The sequence below is a fragment of the Solanum lycopersicum genome, chromosome 12 (genome assembly GCF_036512215.1).
Source record: "Solanum lycopersicum chromosome 12, SLM_r2.1".
NCBI lineage: Eukaryota > Viridiplantae > Streptophyta > Magnoliopsida > Solanales > Solanaceae > Solanum > Solanum lycopersicum.
The window spans coordinates 3,642,097-3,665,681 of NC_090811.1; the positions used below are offsets into that span (position 1 = coordinate 3,642,097).

General features: G+C 31.7%; 2 protein-coding genes across 3 annotated transcripts; both read left to right on the forward strand.

Annotated features, from left to right (window-relative positions):
• Positions 1-1,383: 1,383 nt before the first annotated feature.
• On the forward strand, positions 1,384-12,917 carry LOC101249436 (formin-like protein 18). 2 transcript variants are annotated; one of them, XM_010315524.4, is made up of 19 exons: positions 1,384-1,681; positions 2,547-3,244; positions 3,969-4,184; positions 4,275-4,683; positions 5,180-6,560; positions 6,657-6,783; positions 8,055-8,126; positions 8,857-8,955; positions 9,054-9,095; positions 9,204-9,284; positions 9,371-9,421; positions 9,535-9,616; positions 9,978-10,072; positions 10,482-10,553; positions 10,638-10,754; positions 10,950-11,018; positions 11,119-11,185; positions 11,520-12,461; positions 12,551-12,917. In XM_010315524.4, exons 1-18 carry the CDS (start codon positions 1,606-1,608, stop codon positions 11,663-11,665), a joined length of 3,900 nt encoding a protein of 1,299 aa, XP_010313826.1. In that variant the 5' UTR covers positions 1,384-1,605; the 3' UTR covers positions 11,666-12,461; positions 12,551-12,917. The 2 variants fall into 2 exon arrangements, with proteins under 2 accessions (XP_010313826.1, XP_010313824.1); XM_010315522.4 differs by having other exon boundaries at positions 12,562-12,917.
• LOC101268551 (reticulon-like protein B21) lies at positions 12,598-22,615 on the forward strand. Its single transcript, XM_004251705.5, has 10 exons — positions 12,598-12,738; positions 17,183-18,425; positions 18,608-18,649; positions 19,298-19,400; positions 19,515-19,589; positions 20,024-20,171; positions 20,715-20,784; positions 20,931-20,996; positions 21,596-21,718; positions 22,340-22,615. The coding sequence occupies exons 2-10, from the start codon at positions 17,252-17,254 to the stop codon at positions 22,498-22,500; spliced, it is 1,962 nt and encodes a 653-aa protein (XP_004251753.1). The 5' UTR covers positions 12,598-12,738; positions 17,183-17,251; the 3' UTR covers positions 22,501-22,615.
• The last annotated feature ends 970 nt before the right edge of the window (positions 22,616-23,585 follow it).

The following is a 23,585-nucleotide window of genomic DNA, read 5'->3' on the forward strand; positions in this document are numbered from 1 at the left end:
ATTCCATTTTGAACTATTGCAAAAAGTATTTTCATGCTCATTAAAAAGTGTAGTTCAATAATTTTATCACTATAATATAAAAGTAGATTGTTTGAATTATCATATATTTGTGATTTTTCATAGTGAAAAATAATTATAATTTTAAATTAAGTATTTGAAGTGACAATTTAAAAAAAAATTAGAAAAATTGTTAATTTGAGATGAAAATAGTATACTTATCCATAATATATTTTTGGGAAAAGGGTCTGATATACCCCTCAACTTTGTCATTTGGAGCTGATATACCCCTCGTTATAAAAGTGGCTCATATATGCCCTTATTGTTATACAAACGGCTCACATGTACCCCTGCCGTTACAAAATGACTGACATATACCCTTCATTTAATGGAAGCTAAAAAATTAGTTTTAAATTTATATTTATTACTTCTAATTTTTTTAAAAAAATTATTTAGGGGTATATATGATTCTTCTATCAAAGTTCAAGGTATATTTTAATTTTTTTCATACATAAATTATTTTTTGACTTCTCTTATTATAATTATTTGAACTTCTTATTTTATTTTATTTTTTTCTTTCATTCCTTAGATTAAAGAATAAAAAATTAAACTATTTTTTTGTGTCTATTGTAATTTAATGTCATATTCGAAGAAAAATTTGATCATCTACAATAAGTTTTACAAGAATATTAGTGAAACATAAATAAATTTGATTATCAAAATAATAATTATAAATTAGTCATTGAAACAAAAAAAAAGTCAAAAAAAATATGTTTGACGAGGATTAAATTTACTTATATGGGATTATATTTTTTAGAAAAAAATAATAAAAATTTAGATTGACAATTATTATTTTTTCATTTCCGTTAAGGAAAAGGGTATATGTGAGTCATTTGTTTACAAGTAGGGGTATATATGAGCCACTTTGATAACAAGGGGTATATCAGCTCTAAATGACAAAGTTGAGGGATATATCAAACCCTTTTCCTTATATTTTTAGATGTTATATTACTTACAAAATACTTCACCTATTAAAGACTTAATTAATAATCTCATATAATATAATTTTTGAAATTACATATTTAAAGTGATGATTTCCTTTAAAACAAAATAGAAAATTATTAATTCGAATAAAAATAGTAACTTATCAATAATATGTTTTTAAATGTTATATCATATTAGAAAAATAATTGAAACAATAAAGACTTAATTAATGGCTCAATAGAAATGATACTAAAATAATAAAATAGAGAGGTAAATATTATATATTATTTTCCCACACGGCTATTTATGTTAATTTATCGATTTTCTAAAAAAAAAAAAAATTAGACAATTTTCCCGGTAAAAATTGTGTATTTTCTTGTAAAACAGTTAAAGTTGTTAATAGTAGTTGATCCTTCAACTTGTACTGTAAGCTTCTCCTTTTTTCTTTTCTTGTGTATGAAGAAAAAAAAAATACTTAAAAATCGATCAATACGAATCGAATTTCCTCTTCACATTTACGGAGAAACTTATATAAATTATCGAAATTGATTCAATAAAGCATAAAGTTGTGTTAATTGAAAAGGAATTATACGAAGGCGCTGTTTTATTCAGTAACCATTAACAATGGCGTTGTTTCGGAAATTGTTCTATCGGAAACCACCGGATGGACTGCTTGAGATCGGCGGTGACAGAGTTTACGGTTCGTTTTCCCCTTTTTTCGTTTTTTTTCAAAAAAAATTATGTTTCGTTGTTGCGATCGAGCTAGATGATTACTACTAAATTTGATTAATTCGGAGTTATAAATTGTTAATTTTTCTTTATTTGTTCGGATTTCAACTTGAATTTTCTAATTTTACTGTGGAAAATTGGAACTGTAGAAGTGATCATTAACTGTTTGCTTGTTGAGATCAAGCTGGATAAATACTTCTCCGATTGCTGAATTTGATTTGTTTGTTCGTATTTCGATTTGTTGTATGGCGATAAATTATTTGTTCAGATTTTAATTTGAATGTCGAATTTTTGCTGTGGAAAATGGGAACTGTAGATGTGATTATCTGTTAGAGAATTTTCTCTCTCTCAGTTGACTTATTGCTCAATTAACTCTTTACTTTATTGAGATTGAGCTGGATGAGTACTTCTCTAATCACTAAATTTGATTTGTTTGATCGTATTTCGATTTGTTTGTTTGAAGACAAACAAGTGCTAATTTGCTTTATTTGTTTGGATTTTTAACTTTACTGTCTAACTCCAGTGTAGAAACGGAATTTGATCATTCTTTTGTGCATTTTGTCACTTTGTTTGGATGATTGTTATGTACTGTTTTATAATGTATCGTATTGAGTTGTATTGTGTTGTATTGCTATCGTGCTAAATTGCTTTAACAAATATAATGTTTTGATAGATTATATCGTTCTCCGTCTTTAAAACATACAAGAAATGTAGGGTATGAGGTAGAGCTACTATGACGGAACTCATTCATATATGAAATGAAGTAGATTACTATGAAATATTTGCCTGCTGCATATAACAGTTTAGCTAATAGGTGCATCTGTTGTTATTTGCAGTATTTGATAGGTGTTTCTCTACTGATGTTTGGGAAGAGAAAAATTACAAAGGCTATGTAGCAAGCGTAATTACGCAACTTCGGGATCATTACCCTGACGTGTCAATTTTGGCTTTCAATTTTCGGGAGGGTGAGTCAGAAAGCCTGATTGCAAACGATCTTTCCGAGCATGATGTGACCATAATGGATTACCCTCGACATTATGAAGGATGCCCTTTGCTCTCTATGGAGATGATAAACCATTTTCTTAGATCCAGTGAAAGTTGGCTCTCCCTTGGGCAGCAAAATGTGCTCCTATTACACTGTGAATGGGGTGGTTGGCCAGTTTTGGCGTTTATGTCGGCTGCATTGTTGATATATAGACGACACTCCAACGGAGAACAGAAGACCTTAGACATGATTTATAAGCAGGCTCCTCATGATCTTTTACAAATGCAACCTCTAAATCCAATTCCTTCTCAACTGAGATATTTACAATATGTAGCAAGAAGGAACTCGAACACACAATGGCCTCCCTTGGATAGAGCACTCACTCTGGATTGCATTATTATAAGGATGATACCTAACTGTAATGGCAAGGGTGGTTGTCGACCCATATTTCGTATTTATGGACAGGATCCATTCATAGTTTCTGATCGGTCTCCGAAAAGCTTGTTCTCAACACAAAAGAAAAGTAATGTTGTCCATTACTACAAGCAGGTTAGATATTTGTGCCCCTTCAGAAAACTCAATTATCCTTTGCAATTTCAGGAATGTTACTATCCTTGAGAAAAAAAGGGAATCTTTGTTAAGTTCTCCGGACAAGGACATGCTTTGTTCAGGATTGACACATAAACGGGGTCAAATTCTCCATAACTTCCGATTAAAAAAGAATAGCTGTTCCTCCGAAACTTCACTTTGAAAAATCATGATTGATCTGATGATGGACTTGTCAAACTCTTTAGATAAAATGCATATTAAGTGAGGATGTGAAACGTGTTTTTCTTGATAGGATGACAGAGGGGTTTTATATAAGATTTAAGTGGATCGATGATCGACTATCTAATGATTTGATTTACTGGAGCTTCTGACATCTTTCTTTGACTAGTAATTTATACATTCTTTGTCGTTGAGCAATGTGTGGCTGTAGCTTACACGGTAATATGTAAAGATTGTTGATTTAATGGAACAAAGATACTTAATTTAGAGTTCATTGGACCATTGGAGTATCTGATTTGCTGATCTGACACCTCAATTTTACAAACAATTCCTTCTATATCGGGGTTTCAAGTAAAAATTGGTCGTATTTGGTCCGTTAGGCATTCTTGAGCAATCACAGAATCCATATGGACTTTCTATCCTACTCTTTCCATATTTTATGGTGTATGACCTCTAATTTGGAGTCCCACTAACTAATGACAAGGCATTTATCATGTTGTTGCAGGAAGAATGTGAATTAGTCAAGATTGATATCAATTGCCATATACAAGGTGATGTTGTCTTGGAATGTATTAGCTTGCACGATGACCGGGAAAAAATGATGTTTCGAACCATGTTTAACACATCTTTTATTCAGTCAAACATTCTGATACTTGACCGTGATGAAGTTGATACCTTGTGGGATGCTAAGGATCAATTTCCAAAAGACTTCAGAACTGAGGTATCACTAATCTCCTTAGATCACTTTCTGTTATCTTTATGTTCGCTCTATCAAGAAGCATAACAGTTCACAATTATGCACGGATGGAAGGTTCTTTTTTCAGACATGGATGTTGCTGCTTCTGTAGTCCCTGTTGATTTGTCTTGTTTTGATAAGAAGGATGGTATACCGGAGGAAGCATTTGCTAAAGTTCAGGAAATTATTAACAGCACCGATTGGCTAAATCAAAAGGGTGATGCTGCTAGCAAAACGCTCGAACAAATAACTGAATCAAATTTGATCCCAGAAAAATTGGGATCTCCACCTGACACAATAGCCACTACCAAGCTCATTGATCAAGCTACTTTGGAGAACCCTCAAGAGAGGCAAGAACTTGCAGCATTAGTGAATAATACTAAGGGCTTGGCACAGTCTACTTTGGAGCAGCAGGTTGGGTCATCCTCTGAAGCATACCGTAGTAACAAACAAGAAGCTATGTTTCAGCTTGTTGAAACAAAAGGTAAGATGAAAATGTCATACTTGCAATAATTAATCTCGCTTTCATAACCTTCCCCTATTGGCACTAGTGTAAAATCTAGTGCTGAATTTCAGATTGTTGGAAAAAAAAAGGCATAATACATCAAGAAACACTCAAAATTGGCATGATCGGCAAGTAACCGTTGCATCTTTGAGAGTGTACATCGAGATACCTCAACTAACTACTAAACACTTCACAACCCGTCCTCACTGTGTCTCGTGGACACTTGATGCTGATGTGGCATATAGATTTTGGAGGTATATAGATGATCATTTGTAAGTTGGAGTATTCAACTGACAAGGTGGTGATGAGTTGAGGTGTCTAGATGTGCATTGTCAAATTTGGAGTGTTTACTTTCCAGTTGAGGCCAAGTTTGAGTGCAGTTATATATTATGTCAATGAAAAACTGAGATGAAAATATTAAAGTTGCAGCCATCAATCTCTTTTCCAATGCTTACTTCTACTGGTTTTAGTGTAGAATCTAGTGCTTCTGTTACATCCACACCAGTGTCACCTCATGAGAGCAAAACAGTGGAACATCCTTCACTTCATGGAAAAGAACGTAGTAAGCTGAAAGAAGTTTCTTCTCTATCTGAAATCAAGGACCGACCACTCATGACAAATGTTCTCATGTCACCTACTCCTCCACCTTTACGGACAAAGGATCAAGGTATTGTCACTGGAAAGCCTCTATCTCCTGCTCTAACGCCACCAGCACTATTCACACCACTGAAGGATAAATTGGATGTACCTTCTCCATCGCAGCCTACTCCTCCCAGAGATCAAAGTACTAATTCTATATATTTGAAAGATGATGCAACTACAGTATCTAAACCTGACACATCATTGCTTCCTCTTGGGATGCCTTTAAGTCCATGTGAAAATGACATAATTGCCAAAATGGAACCTTCTCTGCCTACTTTCCCTTCTGGAAGTCCTTCTCCATCAGGCCCCATACCCCCCAATATCAAGCATTTAGAAGAAAAGTTGGTCAGTAAGAATGGGACGTCACCATCGCCACCACCTCTACCACATTTAGTCCCTGTGTTGGAGGAGAATTCTGCTTATGTGTGTGGAACTCCTCAGACTCCAGCTCCTCCTACACCAACTTTGAAGCAAAATTTAACTTTCAGTGGTGGGTTATCACCACCACCACCACCGCCACCGCCATCACTGCCTCCACCAACACCTAGTTCTTCCCCATGCCTGTTACCTACAACCCCTGGGTTCACCAAGAATTGTTCCTCAATAAGTGGACCACCTCAACCTCCATCTCCACCTACCCCACCTTTGAATGAAAGACTAGTTTCCAAAGGTGGAATGCTACCGACTCCGCCTCCACCTCCACCTCCACCTCCTCCGCTTCCTGAGCAACCTGTGAAGGAGGGCTTTTCTCTAATTGAAAAACCTTGTCCACCTCCACCTCCACCTCCACCACTTCCCGAGAAGCATGTGAAGGAAGATTTTTCTCTAACCGAAAAACTATGTCCACCTCCACCACCTCCTTTGCCTTCATCACAGACTTCTAAGCCTACAGAGTTATATGCAGTACCACCATCACCACCTCCTCCTTCCATGGTTTCACCTCTCAAGGATAATAACAATCTCCCAAAGAGTGTTCCTTCTGTTCCTCCTCCTCCGGTTCCTTTCCCTAAGGTGAATAATATGCCTGCTTCTCCATCTCCAACCCCTCCTATTGCTCCTCCACCTAGCAAAAATTACCGACGGATGTTGTCTAGCACTATGACTTCAAGAAGCAATTCAACTAAGAAGCTGAAGCCATTGCATTGGTTAAAGATTAGTAGAGCAGTCCAAGGAAGTTTTTGGGCTGAAATTGAAAAATGTAGCTATGCATCCAAGTAGGTTTTGGATATATTGTTAATGCACCCATGTGGTCAACTCCTTTTTTCAAGAGTAAAATGTCTCATTTACTTCTCTGCATTTCTCTTTTATAGGTCATCCGTGATTGATATGCCAGAACTTGTATATTTCTTTTCTGTTCAAAATCTAGACCAAGTCGGTTCAGGAAGGAACGGGAATTCAAAGACCAAATTTGGACAGAAGATTCAGAAAGTGCAGCTGGTGACTCTTCTATCTAAATTTTTTTTATTTGTATGCACAAAATGCTTTCCTGAAATATATTAAATCCCTTTGCACCATTCCATTGTTTGACATAAACATTAATAGCTTAATTTTTTAAATTTATTTTTGATAAGCTACTTGAAGTTCTTAACTAATATAATTATGCACTTTCTGAACAAAATTTCTTAAGCTCTTATACTTGATTATCTTCCAAATGCATCTCACTCGTTCATCGCCGTCTGTTACACCATTTCATGTTTTACATGAGGTCATTTCCAGTTTGGAGAGATTTTAGCTTTAAAAATTGTGATTATATGTATAAAGGGATTGGGAGTATTATCTATAGATGAGGTTTCATTTTGTATAACCGCTGACAAAGCTATTTGTTATATCAAAACCTAAGCTTGTAACACCAAGCAATACTGTAAAACGTCATGGTTGCAGTATCATATCTATCTATTGTGCCAGCATCTTGAAAGATTAAATGTTTACCAGTTTCTGTTGTTGCATTAACTTGAAACCTTTCCTATGCTCCCTGCCAAGAACAAGTATTAAAAGCCACAATAAATCCTAGTTGGATTTGCAAGGATGGCAAGTTCATGCAATCATATGGTTTCTGTGATGATTGTGCTGTTGTTTATTTAACCATTCTTATATTTACTGAATATGACAAAATATTTAGCATATAAAGAACTGCAGTTCCATTCTATAGGACACCAAATTTTTAAGGCACTTAGACAGTTAGTGTGATCAGTTTCTTGAAAAAAGGAACAGACTGACTTATACCCTGATTATTAGTATATATAATGTTTTGCATGTCATATGCTAGTATATAATTGCTGGTTGTATCTCTAGTTGAAATATATCCCTCTTATTTTAGTAGATAAGCACATTCTCATTCACAAAAGTTAATGCAGGATATCACTGACTAACAGTTTATTGATCCTCTAAATTACTAAGCTCTACAGATAAATTTAATTTCTTGGTCATTTGGATTAGATGTTTTCTTTTATATGACATGTCGCTGGTTAGATAAATTATATTTCAGAATTTGCTTCCTAATGTTTGAAACAACTGATCTAAATGCAATCTTGTTAAACAACTTGTAACATTGCATAAATCCCTCTTACCTGATACATGTGTTATACTGTCCGACGCTACTTGAGTTCTCTCCTGATGAATAGCTGGAAAGAGAAGATGAACTGTGATACTAGCTCTAACACAACATTGTAAGAAGATAATTTATCTTAATCCTTTTTAATTTTCTGTAGGTTGATCATAGACGGGCTTATAATTGTGAAATTATGCTTTCTAAGGTGAAGATACCACTGCACGACATGCTGGTAAGCAAAATTCATCTGCATATATTGGACATATTTTTTTGGCACAGCTTGATTGGTGTAGAAAATTTCCCCGAGTAAAGCTTCATGAACCATATGTTTGTATTTATCTGTGCACATTTGAATGATTAATATTTCCTTCTCCATGGCTTCAATAAGATTGGTGATGTTTTCCCAATAATTCTTTTACCATTTTAAGGTCTCAATCAACTTGGAGTCGCTTCTGTATTGTTTTATAGTTAAATGCATTTAATTTAGAGAAAATGATCACGTTTTTACGAGTTTCCTTTCCTACCTGTAGTCTTGAAATGTCACCAACTGCTTATCACACAGCACACTTAAACTATTAGTTGTTCCCTTTTCCTACCTTAACGATGGTGATAGTACAGGTAAGAAAAGGAACACTTGATAGTACATGTTTATTTAATATATAGTTGGTGATAGTTTAGGTAGAAAAAGTAAACACATTACTTCAGGTAGAAAACTCGCAAAAACGTAATACTTGAGGTGCGTGTTTGACCTTTTAACTCTTTAATTTATTTTCACTTTTGATGCTCCTTATTAGTGATGATAGTCTTCTTTTCATCATTGTTCCTAGTGTATAATTCTATGTCTCTTCTCATTGATTTCTGTTAATCCTTCTATATGTTGAACTAACCTTTTACTATGTAACCTGTTGAAAATTGAATGCTGGCTCTGTTGTTGTCTTATTCCACTTCAATATTTGTGATAGACTTCAGTGCTTGCTTTGGAAGATTCAGCATTAGATATTGATCAGGTGGAGAACCTGATTAAGTTTTGCCCAACAAAAGAGGAAATCGAAGTGCTCAAGGTATGAAATGCTTCCACAAAAGAAATGTAATAAGATATATTACTCAATGCATATGAGATGTTGTTGACGAACTCATTTATCTAACGTTTCTGTTGCAGGGTTATAAAGGAGAAAAAGAGAAGTTGGGTAGATGTGAACAGGTCTGCTAATGCCATTCTGAATAACCTTATTTTGATTTCTTGACATCAGTTTCTCTTTCAGGGACTTTTTCTTGTAGTTGACATAATATTCCTATGGCTCTGTAACAGTTTATGTTAGAACTGATGCAAGTCCCACGAATAGAGTCCAAGCTACGGGTTTTCTCATTTACGATTCAGTTTCAATCCCAGGTGAGAGTACAGTGCATCTTCTGCCTGCATTTAGAAGTGCGGGGTTTCATCTTGCTGAAGGTGCTTTTTTCTTTCAATGTTTTCAGGTTTCTGAGCTAAGGAACAATCTGAATATTGTGAATTCAGCAACTGATCAGGCAAATATTTTACTTCTGTTTCTTTATCTCCCTTATTGGTTAATCTTTAACTACACTAAAATGTTTCCTTAACATTCTTGTCCTATCCCATGTCATTTCAATGTCCTAAGCAGATCAGAGGTTCATCGAAATTGAAAGGAGTTTTGCAGACAATTTTGTATTTGGGAAATGCTCTCAACCAAGGAACTGCCAGAGGTGGGTTAATAATTGTTTCTTAGAAGCATATTTTTCTCACCGTATTTTCCTTATGTCTTATTGCCTTCTTCTTTTGTTTGATTTATAAGAGACAAAGGATGGGAAACCGGGCAGTAGAATTGCAGAATTATACTCCTTCTATTCACTTTTACTTGTCAACTTCAGTAAAAATATATTCATATTTTTACTTGTCAACTTTAGCATACCAATAGAAAGATTAAAAAAATCATTGATTTCTCACAGCTTAATGCATTTCTAGTCTTAGAAATATTCATTGTGTGTTTGATTCATGGAATGCTATTCTTATCCATTTGGTGTTTTCTTTGAAACAATTATTGTTGTCTTGATGCTACCGGTATAGGGTCTGCTGCTGGGTTCAAGTTGGATAGCCTCCTTAAACTAACGGACACACGTTCATGGAGCAATAAGATGACTCTCATGCATTATCTTTGCAAGGTAAGGATCTTCACTCAGAAAATAGCTTGACGAGATCATAAAATGGGGTTATATGCTTAACGATATCAGAATAACGAGGCTATATGCTTGACAAGATCATAATAAGATCACTCTCATGCATTTGGTGTGTAGATATAATGTTTAATTCCAGAATTTTTCATCTTGTTGATATCACTTTTCCTCTAACACTTGATCTTCGCAAGCAAAATTCTTCTTGACAATCAAGGTTTCTATAAGATGGCTATGCAGCATGATAATTTAAGGTCTTATCTACCTATCAGAGGGAAAAATAAAAAGATGAAAAAAAACTGAAGGTTTTGTCTTTGACAAAATGCATGTGAAGTCACTTTTCCTTGTGCAAGTGACAATCATATTTTGCAGAATAGTTCATGATTTTTTTTTCCGCCAGATCCTTACGGACAAATTGCCTGAACTACTTGATTTTTCTAAAGATCTTTCCAGCTTGGAACCCGCATTGAAGGTATCTTTACTTGAACCGGCTGATGACATAGTTAATTATTAGAGACATGGATGAAAATACTGAGTTAATACCACTTTTGTTCAGATACAACTGAAATATTTGGCAGAGGAAATGCAAGCTATTACCAAAGGAATGGAGAAAGTTGTAGACGAGCTGTCCATGTCAGAAAATGATGGACCTATGTCTGAGAATTTCTGTAAGGTAATCTATCTGCTTAACTAATCCAAAAATATACTGATTCTGTTACATATCAGGCAATCTATGATCGTTTTAGTTATCTAATCACTTTCTTGTTCCAACACGCTGACAAACTCTAATATTTTCTTCTTGGAACCCCTACCATCGAATTGTAGAACATCGGTGTTCTCATTAGTTTGTGTATCTTCTACTTGCCAGGCTCTGACGGAGTTTCTTAGCTGTGCTGAAGGTCAAGTCAGTTCCTTGGCTCAACTTTTTTCTGATGTGGTATGTCTGTCCTTTTATGTCACAGGTATTTTTGGCCTTAAAGTACTTCGGCGATATTGACATATTCCTTGTCTGGTGCCTTTTCTGCTGCATGTGACAGGGTAAAAATGTGGATTCGCTGATTATATATTTTGGAGAAGACCCTGCTCGTTGTCCATTTGAACAAGGTAATATTTAATCAAGGCAACCAAGAGTTTATTACTAAAATGGTCACTGAACTACAAGAAATAGGTGATCAAAGTCACTTTTCTTTCTTTTGTATCGAAAATTCACTTATCTTTGCTATTTTACTCAAAAGGTCATTTTCCTCTTCTTCCTTGCTACACTTTTTGTTCTGTGCACTCACTTCAGATGTTCGACAACTTTCATACATCTATCTGATTCTTTTCTGGAGTTCTTTTTGTATTGTTAAAATTATCCTCTAAGTTGTGGTTATTATAACAATTCTTCTTTAGAATGAGATGATCTTCAGCTTACCTCTATTGTACTTTTTTCTCCTAGTTGTCTCGACGTTAATGAGTTTCCAAAGAATGTTCAATCAAGCCTTAGATGAAAATCGCAAGCAGCTGGAGTTTGAGAGAAAGAAAGCAGAGAAGGAAGCTAAGGAGAAACAGAGTACAAGTGCTTCAAATCATAAGAAGACTTGAAATTTTGATCATTCAGTATAGTGTGAAATAATGTGATCATATATATGCAGCCCGGGGATTTGGTTCAACATTAAAGCTAGTATTATGTGACATGTGTGCTAGGCATACATCACGTGTCTCGAACACACTGAGGAGCCAAATTTAGTATTTAAGTTGAGAAGGATAGAAGGACGGGCCAGTAATCGACCAAGTTTCAGAGCTGGAGACAGTGGATTTCTCAGTTATCATAAAGAAAAGATGTCCTCATTTATCAGCCTTAGGCTTTGGTTCAACGGTTAAGATAGTACAACGCGAGTTTTGTAGTAGGCGTATGTACATCATGAGTTCGAGTTTGCCGGGGAGCCAAAGACTAGTATTTAAGTTGAGAAGGATAGAGGGGTGGGATGGTAATCCACAAAGTTTCCCCGAGCTAGACACAGTGGATTTTCTTTTTAAAATGAACAAATGTAGTCATATATCAACATATCAATCAGCATGTACTCCAGCAGAATGACATCACTGTCATGTATGCAGACATCACAAAGCTCTCAATGGACTGAAGCAAGCTCTCTGAGCTTTTTCACTCGTTCAAGAACTATATCGGAAGTTGTTGCATATCGTAGCAAAGCTTCCCAAGCGTTGAAGATTTGGGGAGTGAGAAATCAGTTCTTGATGGTGAGCAGTGAACTGGTAAATGATGTTACGTCTCTATTTGATTTTCTCGTGTTGTTGATCAGTGAGTGAACCGTTATCTCCTTACATGGTCTTGGACAATGCTCACTTCGTTTGCGGTGCACACTGCACAGTTCTCTAACAGGTAAGCTTTCTGTTGATGCTCCTTTTTATTTGTTCCAACTGACCTTTTTTTAACACTTTCTTTGTTATTGTTAGAATAATTGCTTCCAGTGTTTCTGCAGAATGTCTAGGAAGTTAGTATAACTTCCGGACAATGACGGAGATAGGATTTTCAGTAAGAGAGTCGTCAGTCATCATTATATACAATGTATATATATATTCAATACACTTTTATCAAAAGATGTTCAGATGAGCCCCTTCCGCGATTCTGCCTCTCTAGCTTGGCCTCTGCTTCTAAGGTGAGTGAAAAAGTGAAGAGATGACATATACTTCTATTTAAACAATTTTCTGCTATATTAGTTTTGTGTTTGAACTTTTTGTGTTTTGTGTTTCTAGTCTCGATTCAATTAATTTATTAATTATTTTTTACCACCATACCTTTCTATATATATTTAATAATATTATAGCAATCCATATATTTGTAGTTGTGTCACTTATATATTAAATAAAATTAGTATAAAAAACTCAAATAAATGATATTCAAAAAGGTAAAAAAGAAAAAATTACTTATGGAAAAAAGATTAAAATATAATTTGAACTTTGCTAGAAGGATCATATATATTCCTAAATATTTTTTTTAAAGAAATAAAGGTTAAATATATAAATTTAAAACTAATTTTTTCACTCCCATTAAGTGAAGGATATATATGAGCTCATTTTGTAATAATAACGATAAGGATATATATGAGCTACTTTCATAACGAGGGACATATCAATTCCAAATGATAAAGTTGAGGGGTATATCAAATCTTGTTTCTAAAATAATAAATGATAATTCAAGTGAAAAATATAAATACCTGATAATTCATATATAAAACTCGAAAAACAAAATTAATGTATACTTTAGTGTTTCTTTTACCATTATGTCTACTACAGATACAACAGTAAGCTGAGTTTAGCTTGTTCCTATATTGCTGTCTCAATTTGGAAGAGAATTGAGGAGCTTCGATAGTAAACGCAGTCAGATTTTTCTATAACTAATAATGTCTAAATATATATTATTATATTGATCAAGTTTTATATAGAATTGATTTTTTTAGAATGAATGACAGAAATCTCACTTATAAGTTCTCTAATTATCATTATCTCTCATTAGTTTATAAATTCGTAAAATTTCTTATTTTCACACATTAAATTAATGTATCGGTGCATAAAAGTAATGTATCGTGTATAAAATATACCTCAAATTAGTGTATCAAATGTAAAATGTAATATAACTTACTTAACAATTAATGTATCTCGCGTATCAGATTAATGTATCAGCACTTATGTTATTATATCATTTAAGAGATTTTGTCATTATAAACTTAATAGGAACAACTAATAATTTTATCTCAAAAATATATAATTTCTGAGTTTTACCTTTTTTTTTAATGTATAATAATATCTTCTTTAGAAAAATATATTAAATAAATGACGATATTACAAAAAGATTTTAGTGTATTGAAAAGATGTACTTTTTTTTTAAACATAAATAAGATGGGAAATAAATAAAAATTCACATATGGGGTCAGATATTAAAGTACTCCATTATTGACAGTTAAAAAACAATACTTTGAGGTTCAAACGACCAGAAGTAGTACATACATTAATATATATTATTATATAATATTAACATATAATATATCTAATGTAGGTGAAAATTAATAATAATATAGAACTTAATAATTTAATATCCTTATAATTATGTATAAAAAATAATTGTAAATAGCAAGTGTCGGTGGAAAGGACTAAGACAACTTTTTTATTTTATATATAAATAAATAAATCCAAGGGAACAGCTTCCTGTGACTAATTTATAGATTGTTGGATTCACATGGCAGAAAAAGTGATAAAAGATAAAAATAGTATTTGATATAACGTAACTGATAAATTTATTGTCATATAATTTAAAAATTATATTATAAATTTAAGCAATATATAAAAATATTTAGATATATCACTCATATAACAAATTAATAAAAGTTTACTTCGTCAAATATAATACTACACTTTTAAAAATTATGATATAACTTTGAGAAATATATAAAAATATTTAAATACATCACTCAGATAATAAATTAACAAATTAAATAGAAAACTACACTTTTAAAAATTATGATATAAATTTAAGCAATATATAAAAATATTTAGATATATCACTCATATAACAAATTAACAAATGTTTACTTCTGTCAAATATAATACTACATTAAAATTATGATATAAATTTGAGCAATATATAAAAATATTTAGATATATCTCTCGTATAACAAATTAACAAAAATTTACTTCGTCAAATATAATAGTAAACTTATTATTTCGATAACATTCAAATTTTTGCTTAATTAGATATAACATTTGTTTGGTTACAAGATGAAATATGTCTTAATTTAATACTTTAAAAATTTTATGTTTTTACCGTTCATTTTACTAATTAGTTATTCTTAAAATAAATATTTAATATCAAGAAAATACAATTATTATTTTTTTATGTGTTATCCATAACATTAGACACTAGTCTCCAAATATTTTTTAAGAATTAATGCTAAGTATTATTTAATAAATAATATGATAAAGCATCTTAAATTAATAATTATTTTTTAAATACTCTCTCTATTTACTTTTATTTGTCATATTATATTTTTAAAGTTAAATTAAATTAAATTAAATTAATATTTATAAAAAAAATCTAAATATTTAAAAATTATATGAAAAATCATATAAGTTAAAAAAATTTTGCATATCAATATAATAAAAAAAATATTTTAAAATTCTTATCAAAGTTCTTGTAATTCAATTCTAAAAATAAAAATTATAACAAATAATAATAAACAGAAAAAATATATAACAAATTAAACGATAAACAAATAATAATAAACGGAGAAAATTTCAATTATTTTGTCTCACACACTTATCTTCTTGGAACAGATAGGTCGGTATATATAAGACAATATAAAATAGGATTTTGTAGCTACTTTGTCTTTTTATTGCATTAGCATTCTCAATAATTTTAGGTATTTAATATCGGATGAATTAATTTAAATATAATATTTAATATCAAAATAATTAATTTAATTTATATTAAGTAAAAGTAGATTATCAAAATTTAAACTGTTTCATATAAAAAAATAATATTTTTTGACTTTGGAATTAACCACTCTCATTCCACATAGTAAAGAAAAAATATTGTTCTTTTTTAAGTTTGTATGGTTTTATTTGTTTTCTTTCATAAAAATTCTGAGATGATTTTATGAATTTTCTCAATATTCAGCGATTATGAACGATTAAAGAATCTTATTCATTAGTTAGATATATTATTCATCATTTTTTTAATGAAAAAAACTTAAAGCGATTATAATAAAAATTTAATCCGAAATAACATATCATTTCACAAAATATATATCACATTTATAACTATTTTTTCAATACTTTTTATTGTAGTTATGACATGAAGGCAATAATATAAAAAGAATAATACAACAAAATAATTTGATTATGATTTGAAAAAGTTGAACAGTCCATATCATCAATGATTATAAATTTTTCTAAAGTGACATATATAGTTTATTAAAGTTTCCACTTGAGCAAAAACAGCTTGTGAGTTATATGCATCATTAAATATATTAATTGTTCCAACAAACTTTCTTCATTAAAAAATTATCAATTAATTTTTTATTTATATTTGAAATCATTGGCGTAGCCATATGTGTCCAATTGGACATCTTTCGTCGGAAAAAAAATATCATATATATAAATAAAATGATATATAAAATAATTAAATAACATATTTTTTATTTTTAATATATTAAGTTGTTATTTTTGAACATCCTTTATTAAATTTCTGGCTTCGCCACGATATGAAATACACTTTTTATATATTTTAGTAGTATATTCTTCGATAAAACTAAATATTGCCTTAAATAGCAAAAATATTACTAAGAATCCAAAAACAAACTCAAAAATCGCAAAAGTTAATAATGAAGTTATTGATCAATATTAGTACGATCCGATTTCTTTGGGGTTTTTTCTTGTTTCTTTTTTTTTTTTTTAATAGTTCAAAAGAATAAAGAAATAAGGACGTGTTTGGAAGAATATATTAGTAACAATAATCATGTATTAATGCTTCGTATCACTAATTTTTTGTTTGGTATATTTTCTCATGATATGTATAACGAGTACAAAAATTAAGTATACATTTTATTATATATTAAAGAGTATACTGCTCATAGGATGAATTCATGACATTAGTAATGTAAAAAAGAATAATACATGTATTAGCGTGATTGAAGACTCAATTGCCTCTATAAAATATTTCTTACATCTTTTCCATTATAATACTGAATGAACTATTATAAATAAATAATTTTATATAATAGTACATATTATTTTTTACAACAAATCAAACAATGTATAAATATAATTAATATAAATATTACTAATGCAGTACTATTAATACACGCTATATTATTATTATTATTATTATTATTATTATTATTATTATTAATCCGATCAAACCATTCTCAAAAGAGGCAAAGAAAAATTAATAATTAATCCAATTTTTTATTTAAAGAAAGAAACAATTTATTAAAAAGGTGGAAAAGAGCCAAAACAAAAAACTCTTCTCTCTCTGTTTTAGAAATTTCATTGTTTTCACAAACTTTGATTTCTCACCAAACTCCATTGGTTTTTTTTCTTTTATAGCTTAAACAGTAAAACCCCACAAATCAATACTACTCATTACAATCTTGAATCATCAATAGAGTGAAAAATATGGAAGGCGGCAATAGGAGTAGGAGCAAATCATCAAGAAATAATGGTGTTGTGGCAACAGGTTCTGTTTGGGAGAATAGAATGAAACTCGATGAAGTAAAAGGTGGATTCAAAGTGTTTAGTAATAGTAGTATTGAAGAAACCCCAGATGAAAATGATGACAAAGATTGTGTTTTTATTAGTGGAAGTAATACTCAAGTAGATAAAAAGTTGGATATGGGGCCAAAAAGAGAAAATCTTGATGTTGGGGTAGTGAGTGGAAAGAGAAAAACTTGGAAAACTACTGAGAGTTTTGAGGGGAACCCAATTCAGATTGCTAGTAAAAAAACTGATTTGAGCAAAAGTTTGGATGGTAAAAGTAGAGATTTGAGTGTTTCTGTTGATGGGGTTGTTGGGATTACAAAGAAAAATTTGAAAAATGAGAGCTTTGAGGGAAACCCTTTACAGATTGCTAATAAAAAGTCTGATTTGAGCAAAAAATTGGATGAAAAATGTAAAGATTTGAGAAAAAATTTGGATGAAAAATGTAAAAGTTTGAGTGTTTCTGTTGATGGGGTTGTTGGGATTACAAAGAAAACTTGGAAAAGTGAGAGTTTTGAGGGGAACCCTTTTCAGATAGCTAGTAAAAGATCTGATTTGAGGAAAAATTTGGATGAAAAAAGTAAAGATTTGAGTGTTTCTGCTGATGAGGTTTGTAAAAAAGCCCCAATTCAGAAGAAGAAAAGTTCTGAGCTGAGAAAGCTGAAATCTGATCAGTCTGTTAATGGGAATGTGAAAAAATCCAATCTTGAAGACTCAATTGAGATTAAGAAGACAAAATCTGAGGAGTTTGGTATGTGTGAAGAGAAATTTATTACAAGCAATGTGGTATCTGAGGCTGAATCTGTAAAGAAATTAGAAAAGAATCTTGAAAATGAAGATGATGATGATGATGATGATGAATGGGACGACGTATTGGAGGAAGAAATCGACGAGGGAAATGATAAGAGAAGTGTTGAAGTTAAAGAAATTAGAGTGCAAGAACAGAATAAGCTTAAAAAGATTGTGATTGAAGAGAAGAGATTTCAGTACAATAATAAAAGGCAAATGCCAATTACTTCAATTAATATGAAACAGTCACCTCCTACTTTAGGCAATGCTAATATTCATCAAAGTGCAACAAGAACCAAATCAGGTAAAATGCTTGCATTTCTTTTTATGTTTTGCTTCATTCAATTTTGCTCGTATTCTCTATAAATGTTGTTGTACACGTGTTGCATCATCCTTAAATGCGCTACTTGACCTACGTTTCATTTTGACTCTTTGTTTTCAAAGCTTGATTCTGAATTCCTCTTTTGCATCTTGTTGCATTTTCAGATGAATTCCAGTCTAAACAACATAGCAAACTACAAAGCTTGGGTGAGTTGAATCTCTTAATATCTTTTTTAGAACTCAATGTTATACCGTATCGGCGGTAAAATTTATTTGTATTCTATATTTACACTAAATCAATGAATGCATGACATGTGTCTTTCATATGCACATTTTTCACTTGAATTTCAAGCTACTTGCGCCTATTATTTATAGGTCCAATGCCCTTACCGCTTACTCTATTAAAATGTTGGGGAAGTGTTGGGGAATTACCGGTATTCAGTACTAGCAGAGTTAAAACTGCTCATAGCTTTCGGACTTTGGCATTTCCTATTGCTCATATCCCGAAAAGACTGACCTCAATAATGTTTGCAATCATACCTTAGTTCAAGATCTACATACAAATATGTAGGACGAGATAATCTTTTCAAAGAAAAAGGAAACTAAACAATGAAAATTCACTTCATTAGTATTTCCGCTTACACAAATGTTGGAGCGAGAACAGGCACTTACTTTTGACCAACTCACTCACTTGAACTGGCCTAGGATAATTCGGAGGGGAAGTGTAGTATGTAACTCACTTTAATTTTTAATTGCTCAAGTTAAATTGGTTTTAGTATAAACATCATGTCCGTCGGGGTAAGTAACTACGCTACAACTATTAGCTCTGATTTCCTGTTAAAACATTTTCTGCAGTTGATTTAGTGATGTGGAGAAATGTATCAAAATCAGCATTAGTCTTTGGAATTGGAACGTTTGTAATCATTTCATCTTCATATACTCAAGATCTCAATATCAGGTAATTAGGACCTTTAACTCAAAAAAAAACAAATCAGGTTTCTATTTCTTAATTCTTGAATCATTTTAACACAATATATTGAAGTGAACTATTCTTAATAATGGTGTTTTACAGCTTTATTTCTGCGCTCGCCTACTTGGGTCTGATCTATCTTGCTGCAATCTTTCTCTTTAGATCCCTCATTCACAGGTATTACATTATAAAAGTTATTTAAATTACATGCATTAGCAGTGTAATTTTTTTTTATACTATCAATGTAATTTAACCGGTTATAACAAATTATTACCGAATTTTGTTGGTTCATATCATATTTTACATTAAGAGTTTACCTATTGTTATAAACTATGTTGTTCGGTGTCTCAAAAAAAGTTGTGACAGTCGTGTATGATCCTTAAAAGTTTACTACTTTTGGAGGATTCAACACACATTCATTGACTTTTTTGAAGAAACCGAACAATGTAGGTTATAAGTCTTTTAATCCGATGGTATCAAAAACATATACACCATCAATGCACAAAATCAAGTTCAGTGTCTAATTACCATCTCTTGAGATTATCCAATAACCTCTGTTTAGCATTCAATTTGACTTTTATATTATCTCCCCTTTTTGTGTGTGTAAATAGGAGAGCCGTTGATGTTGGTGAATCAAGCGAATGTGTAGTAGAAGAAGAAGAAGTAATGTGGATACTGAAATTGATACTTCCTTTAATAAATGAGTTTCTTTTGAAAATCAGAGCCCTTTTTTCTGGGGATCCTTCGACTACAATGAAGGTAAAGAAAAGTTCATACATTTCCATTTGATTTCAATGTCCAATATAGTTTCTTTATTGTCCGCACTTGATGTTTACGCCAAATCATTATTATAGTGATTTGATGATGCCAACTTGTGCGTACGTCAACTAGTTACACGAGGTACCTGCAACCTTCCACCAACATAGGTACCGAGTAACTCAACTGACCATAGGAATTTGAGCTTGAGATTTGGTAGCTGTCAAACCATTCAGAAAAAAACATAAATTAATCATGGTTAAGTAATAGAAGTTATGTTGCCTTGACTCTTCAAAATGCACTTAGTCCATGATACATACTCCAAAACTAGTGCATTTATGGACGATCCAATACGGGTGTAAGAACATATTTTGAAAATTCGAGTAAACATAGGATAGAAGTCTATGTGCCTAAATATATATCATGTGTCTATTGGTCAATATAAATATCAAGTGCCGGTAAGTTTTATTGTTTTCCCATGTTACTTCAATTATTTACCTAATCTTGTGAACTTGCGGGAATTTGACAAGATCTTACCTCTGGCAGATGGCGGTTCTGCTGTTTCTTTTGGCTAAGTTCGGCAACTATATAACTATTTGGAAACTGTATAAATTGGGTGAGAATTTTCTCTAAATTTCATATCTATAAGCAGTTCAAATAAAAATGACTTGTTCTAGTTTTTTCTTTTTGATCTTTCAGCAGACGATCATTACGAAAAATTATGCAATATGATATGAAGCTTATTGAATCCCTATTTTGCAGGTTTTTTTGGAGTTTTCGTCATACCAAAAGTTTGCTCTTCTTATTCGACACAGTTAACTTCTCACGGTAAGAAAGGAAAAAACTATCAATATATCCCGTGTAATCCCATAAGTGAATCTAGTGAGGTAGGATGTACGTAGAGCTTACCTTCTTACCCCTATCTTTGTGGGATAGATAGCCTGTCACCGTTATAGTTATAATTACTCAAAAAATCCATCATAATCTTAAAAAGTCTATTCAGAAAACTACAACTTTGGTTTGATAGTGAATATCACTATTTTTTTTTAAAACTTCATGTATGTTTTGGATATAATACCGTTGGTGTGGGGCTAATTTGCCATAAATCATTATCAAATTTTGGCAGTTTTTGTCACAAGTATGCAGAGGCAGTACAACATGTAGGGCTTTTGCTATATATAACCAAATTTTGGAACATCTAATAAAGTTATAGTACACGGTGCGCGGAACATCATTTTTTGTTTTATGTTGGCTCATTTATATGTTAAACCAGAGTCAAGGGTCTACCAGAAACATTCTCTCTGCGTACATCATACCATTTTTTCAGACCCCACTTGTTTGATTATATTGAGTATGTGGTCGTCGTTGTTATGTTATATGACCAATTAATAATATTCAATATTGTGATTTATAATTTTTATGTGAAGGTACATTTTTTATAAGATACATTAGAGATGCTTGGGAATCATGTACTCACAAAAAGGCTATTGGATTTGCAATCTTCACGTTAGTATGGAATTTCTCTTCAATCATTGCCAGAATATGGGCAGGTAAAAATAGTAATCTATAACTTTTACATGATACTCCCTCAGTTTCAATTTTTTTGTTTGGACTTTTCAAAAATATCGCCACATGCATGTCTAATCCCCCAATAATGTCACGTCTCGAGGATCTAACATAGGTGCAACTAGGTTATAATAGAGTTTGAGCAAACGTAGTTTGACTTTGCATGGAGTATGTACTTCGTGATATTATTAAGCACGACATAATATTTGTGTGAATATAAAACTTGAAACTTGTCGATATATGGTATTACACTATTTTTATAGCTATAAAAGCTTCTCGTTAAGGCTAAAATATGAAGTTCAAAGTTGGTAATTGTTGTCAAATATAGAAATGTGTCCTTTTTTAAAAACAAATCAAAGAAAATAGCATCAAGCAATTTGGAACGTGGGAATAATTGACAACATAACAACAACATATACTTAGTTTAATCTCACAAGTTAGATCTGGTGAAGGTGTCGTACACAGTGTGTTTATCCCTATCTTGTGAAAGTAAAGAGGATGTTTTCGATAGATCACGAGGGAGTGATTGTTTGATCTTTTTGAGATATTTTGTAACACAATGAAAATATTATCATACTGACAAATTTTACAATTTATTTTTGCAGTGTTCATGTTATATGTGGGCTTTAGGTACTATCATCAAACCTTGATGAGAGAAGATACTATAAATAGTGATGATTTTTTGCAAGGGAAAATTAGTGGACTAAAACAAATTGGGAAAAAGTCCAATTTTATGGATACAAGAAAGCAAAAAAAAGCATTTTAAGTTAATAAATAGATTAATATTATAAACAATAACAATTTTTTTGGTTCTTAGTGTACATAATCAACTTGGGCTAATGATTCTTTTGGCAATAAAGATGAAATATTATCTTTTTTTACTTGTTTTTGGTATGTTGTTAGGCTAAGTTCTAATAAACCAATGGTATGATTTTCCATCGTTGTCGTAAGGCGGTAGATATTATTTCGATCTTTAATTAGAGATTTTAGATTCAACTCTGGACATGAATTGTCTTTGTTAAGGTTATTTTACCTCTTAATAAAAGATTTTCAATGTGAATTTATATTTAGTCAGACTTAACGTGAACATTTTGCATTGAGTCAAAAAAATAGATAGAAAAAGAATGTCCCATATATCTTCATAGTTTCTTCATTTCACAATAATTCCTCTATGACCCAAATGGCTATATAGCATCAACACTCTTTTTGAATTTTGAGTTATATGCCCAAGCCCAAATGCAAGTATAACTTCTCTTTTTAATTTATTCGCATCACGTGTTTATCGCAAATTGATAGTGAATATTTAAAATTTTCGAACATTAAAATGATTGTATTATTAAAATTATATATTTCGATATAAAGGTGAGATTTCTATCATTTATATTCTATCGAAAAGAGGGATGTGTACCTCCAACAAGATATCGAACAATTAATTTTAATTTCTTGTTATTCGTGAAATTCGTCATCAAGATTGTTTGGGAGACATGGTTCAAGTCTAGTGAAAAATGAAAAAAAAGGCAAACAATTTTTTCTTGATTCCATGAGCTAGCCCCCTCCTCCGCCCCCAATCAACATTTATAAAAAAAATGATACTTTATTATTAAAAGTTACGGATTCAGTTGAACCGATGGTCAAAGATGTAGCATCCACCATTGACCACAAACCAGTTGAATGGTAGAAGGGTTTGTCAAATTCTTGTATAGGACACTAAATTCCAAAGTGTTATAATGTTTTATTATTATTATTCATTTAATTCAATCCAAGTAATGTAATTGTCATATTTCATTTTATCACGACAACTATTATATGGTCTATGTACCATAACAACTTGACACGTAACCCACCTTAAAT

Bases quoted from the DNA above. Each gene is read 5' to 3' on its own strand.
- LOC101249436 (XM_010315524.4), top strand. From the start codon at position 1,606: ATGGCGTTGTTTCGGAAATTGTTCTATCGGAAACCACCGGATGGACTG. The intron at 1,682-2,546 runs GTTCGTTTTCCC...TGTTATTTGCAG, and splicing joins CGGCGGTGACAGAGTTTACG to TATTTGATAGGTGTTTCTCT. The intron at 10,073-10,481 runs GTAAGGATCTTC...TTTTTCCGCCAG, and splicing joins TCATGCATTATCTTTGCAAG to ATCCTTACGGACAAATTGCC.
- LOC101268551 (XM_004251705.5), top strand. From the start codon at position 17,252: ATGGAAGGCGGCAATAGGAGTAGGAGCAAATCATCAAGAAATAATGGT. The intron at 18,426-18,607 runs GTAAAATGCTTG...TTGCATTTTCAG, and splicing joins TGCAACAAGAACCAAATCAG to ATGAATTCCAGTCTAAACAA. The intron at 20,172-20,714 runs GTAAAGAAAAGT...TACCTCTGGCAG, and splicing joins ATCCTTCGACTACAATGAAG to ATGGCGGTTCTGCTGTTTCT.